This window comes from Theobroma umbraticum, unplaced genomic scaffold, assembly GCF_002168275.2.
Source record: "Theobroma umbraticum cultivar Fairchild unplaced genomic scaffold, ASM216827v3 scaffold_4.1, whole genome shotgun sequence".
Lineage (NCBI taxonomy): Eukaryota > Viridiplantae > Streptophyta > Magnoliopsida > Malvales > Malvaceae > Theobroma > Theobroma umbraticum.
Genome location: NW_018397258.1, coordinates 70489 through 74644, shown reverse-complemented (window position 1 = coordinate 74644; position 4156 = coordinate 70489). Strand labels below are relative to the sequence as shown.

The window sequence follows — 4156 nt, the reverse complement described above, 5'->3', positions numbered from 1 at the left end:
TGAGGGTGCTTTCAAGAGGGAAACGCTTTATTAACAAATATACATGTATAACAATGAGGTACATATACTCAGTGGAAAGAATGAAAAAGTAAAAAACCTATTCTTAAAATGGGAAAAACTCTTCCTGTAAAGAATTAAAGAATGATAAGCTATCAGATATATACTCTCATTATATGTGGACATCTTTCTTGCCTTGAATACATACACATGCAAGTAGGATGGTATATGCAAAAGACCAAATGCAAGTACTTGCAAAAAGGGGTGACCAGGCTGCAGTCGCTCTTGAAATGGCGCTCCAAAGAATCATCATTGCCCCAAACGTCATTAGTATCAAATTTCAAAGGGCTCAAATTCAGGGTAGCACCAAGAATTCTCAATTCTCAATGGAGCAATCTGTCATTCTACAAAGTATCATATTGAGTGAGTATGTACGTTGTTGCACATACACTCGGGAACTGGATACTTCGTTACATCCCTTCCGGCTTTGCTATCCCTGAGTTCTGGCTGCCCTGAAGATTCATGGTGCAATTCCTTTATGATCCTGCTGAACTCTGCTTCAGGGAGAGAGGAGTTCAGAAAATAAGGGAGCATATGTCTTTTATTAGGAGTTATATACTTTTTATGCCCTGCATACGCTCTTTGTCCCTGTATCACCAATCAACAATAAATTTCAGTTTTAAAATTAGCAGCAGAGAAGCATATGTGGTTTTAAAAGATAGATATATTATAATTCAGTATTTGACTTGTAAAAGGCAAAAGAAAAAAACAAAATAAAAACAGAGTTTAAGAGTTATATGATTGTTTTTTCATAGTTGAAGGTCCATAGCACAAAAACTGGAAAGCAACAGGGGAACCAATGCTAATAAAACATTATGATGGCCACATACCTGAATTGCATGGCCCATATTTCCACCATGAGATGGCATGAAAACATCACTTTTCTCAGAAACTATATAGTCAATTGCAGCCATAAAAGAAGCCTTGTTAGCAAATGGTTCTAGTTCACCAGGAAATGCAAGATCTTCCTTATTGTAGAAGTGGGGAAATTCTCTGGTTAATGGTGACAAGGCTTCTTTCCCACCAAGTGGTTGCCCTCCAGCCCAGTATATTTTTGCATTCCTTGGAGCCCCTAAAGCTTTAAGCAGCCTAGATTGTACAACAACACAAACATAACCATGCAGTTCATTAGAAGATAGTTCAATAAAAAAAAGCTATCAAGTAGAGCACATAGCATTGCACAACTTTGCATAACAGAACTCATTCTTACCTAGTCACCTCAAAAGCATTCAAGGGGCACAGTCCTGCAAGCTTTCGCTCATGATAAGTCATGTTTGATCTTGCAGTGAGAAGCTCAGGGCGTCTTCTCCTTTCATTATGGATCATCTCATCATACTCCTTGCTCAAGCCTGGAAGGCAACCAGTCCTCACCCATACATCCTTCTCCATTCGAAGATGAAGAGCAAGGTAGGGTCCCTTGCTCTGCATTCTCTGAGCGAGCTTGTTACCAAGTTCAAGGATTTGTGGGGCAAATCTTAATGCTTGAAATGCCACCTGATATTAAACATTGAAAAATTAGAATCTGCTAAATTTAGAATAGTATATAATTCTAGAAGAAACAATAATAAAGTATCAGAACATTGTATAGAACAGGGCAAAGTTCTGCAAATCACAGCGTAAAAGTGTAGACATGAACTAGAAGCAAAGAGTGAGAATTTAAGTACCTTGCAGCGAAGCTTTTGAAGATCAGGAGGAAGATCTTTAGAGAGCCTTGAATCCAGACCTCTTAAAAGTAAAACTCCTTCCCTGTTTATCTTTAGCACAAAGAGAATCATGTCAATATGTGCAGTTTAAAAGAAAAGAAAACAAAAAGACAAGGAGTTCACATTCAACATGTACAACATATCTAATTGATCATAAGACTTTTTAACTCCTAATCTTTAACACAGTGAGTCACAATTCTATTAAGAAGGCATATCTGTTCAACCACCAAAATCATTTGGCAAATACAGGACTGTAACCAGAACTAACATGGATGACAACTAGCATGTGTCAGAGTGACCCCAAGAAGTAAGATGAATTTGTTTCAAGAAGTGCAATTATTGATAGTGGTTAATCAACTGAAGACTTGTATCCAAGTAGGAACAAATTAGAAGCTTCTTCAACTACCATAATAGAACCGTAATCTTAGTTCATTCTTAATAATAACATCAATGAACTGGTGGGGCATAATCTCCGGTTGAAAAATACACACCTCCAAAACTTGTTCTTATTACACAGCCAAGCTTTAACAGACAAATTGGCAAAAAGAAACAAATTATATTGCTTGCTGAAATAACATAGAGGAAAAGGATTCCATACCCGCTTAAGATAACGTGCACGAATCCATTGTGGCGAGACATGAAGTGGAGTCCGTTTCTCCTCTACTGGCCTTGTCATTATATGCGTAGAAGGCAAGGACGACAGTACACGCACATCATTGGCAAGAACCCTCTTGAAATGAGCCAAATCGAATAGATCAGAAAATTCACTGCAAGCAACAAAACATCATCACCCCAGATGAAACGAGAAACGGATGATAGATTAAATTAAACTAAAAAATGAAGCTTAAGTCAGGGAAATATGTAGTAATATCTAATGTAGCAGGATGAAAATCGAACTAATGTGGGTTAAATAGATGACCCCAAATCAGCAACAGAAGAGAAGAGAGGTAGGTACGAATTTACCTTTCATCACCCCAGATGACATTGACTTGCAAGATGGGAACAACTAAAGCAGCTCCAAGAATCCTAGCAATGACAACAGCATCCACAATCTGATTCCTTTGCTGATTTATGCCACCTGAAACGACCACCAGCAAATACTTGCTCCTGTTCTTCACAATGGCCTCACCTGCTCTTCTATACTCGGCACTGAAGGCCAAACACGGCCGGTAGCCCATCCCATCAGGCTGCTTCCAAAACTCACTTTCCGAATGAGAATGGTGAGAAGGTTGACCGCTATTATTTGCGATCAGAAAGTCGTCTTTTTTACCAACTGGGTCAATGTTGGAAGCAAAACTCTGATGTGGTTTGGATTGAGTTTGGAGACAGGGGTAGGGAGAGAATGGGATCAGAGTGTCAACATTCCAGCCCAACCTGAGCATGCCAACAAGGCCGAAGAGAAAGAGAGCAAACAACCAAACCCTGGGGCTTCTGCATGAGTTGTAGCCAAAAAAGAACCTGTTTGAGTTCTTTTTCTTTGGAGAAACGAGGAGAGACTGGAGAGAAGAAGAGGAAAGAGAGTTGATAATCTGAGATGGAACTGAAATATATGACTGCTTCTTGACGTTACAATTCTTTGATTTTGCCATTGAACATAAAACCTAAACCAGCTGGTGTTTCTTGTTCCTTGATTTAAGTACTTTTGTCTATTAAACCAAGAAGACGAAGAAGAAGAAGAGAGATGTTTTACTTTACGCTTTCCTTCGGCAACTAAATGTTTAAGAGAGAGGAAATGAAGAAGAAACAGTGGGCGGCGGGAACGCGAAGTCTGAACAATTCAGTACGCGTTCTTAAAAAAGAAGAGAAGTTTGGACTTTTCATTTTAGAATTATAGAATTTTTATTTTGTTGTATTAATACTCGCTGATTTGACTATATTTAGTAATCCCTACTCGCTTGCCAGATGTAAGTTGAATTAAACTCATTTCTTTCCGTGATGACAATTATGCCCTTTTTATTTTGGTATACCATCTCGATATAAATACAGTACTAGCTACAGCCCCTAATAGGCATAATGATTGCATTATAAATAATCATCTAACCCCTTGCCCTGGATGATATATACATACATATATATATATATATAGTGAATGAGTACTAGGATCCTGATACTTTTATTGCATGACTTGAAAGCATGGAAACAATATAATGAGATTATATCATCACTAACTTTTCCTTTAATATTATTGCTGCATCCGTTGAAGTTAATATGTTACTGTGAGTCCAGGGTGAATGAGTTTGAATTTTGAAAATGGGCGATATGATTGAGAGACCAAAATGGAGATAAGGGGTGAGGAAGAGGGTGGTGTCGTGATGTGGTGTGCTGTGGTGTGGCCAGGCTGTTCCAATAAACAAAATTTGCAGTAAGTCAGCATGTGACCTGCCGCCACTCCACTG

General features: G+C 38.5%; 1 protein-coding gene across 1 annotated transcript; it reads right to left on the bottom strand.

The window, feature by feature from the left end:
* On the bottom strand, positions 1-3568 carry LOC110414374 (O-fucosyltransferase family protein). Its single transcript, XM_021425516.2, has 6 exons — positions 2724-3568; positions 2359-2527; positions 1722-1811; positions 1268-1551; positions 888-1146; positions 1-645 (listed from the first exon to the last, which is right to left on the bottom strand). Exons 1-6 carry the CDS (start codon positions 3347-3349, stop codon positions 412-414), a joined length of 1662 nt encoding a protein of 553 aa, XP_021281191.1. The 5' UTR covers positions 3350-3568; the 3' UTR covers positions 1-411.
* Positions 3569-4156: the final 588 nt, after the last annotated feature.

Excerpts from the sequence above, each read along its gene's own strand:
- LOC110414374 (XM_021425516.2), bottom strand. The coding sequence starts at position 3,349 with ATGGCAAAATCAAAGAATTGTAACGTCAAGAAGCAGTCATATATTTCA. Across the intron at positions 1,812-2,358 it reads GTGCACGTTATCTTAAGCGG|ATAAACAGGGAAGGAGTTTT; the intron begins GTATGGAATCCT and ends TTTGTGCTAAAG. Across the intron at positions 1,147-1,267 it reads AATGCTTTTGAGGTGACTAG|GCTGCTTAAAGCTTTAGGGG; the intron begins GTAAGAATGAGT and ends TGTACAATCTAG.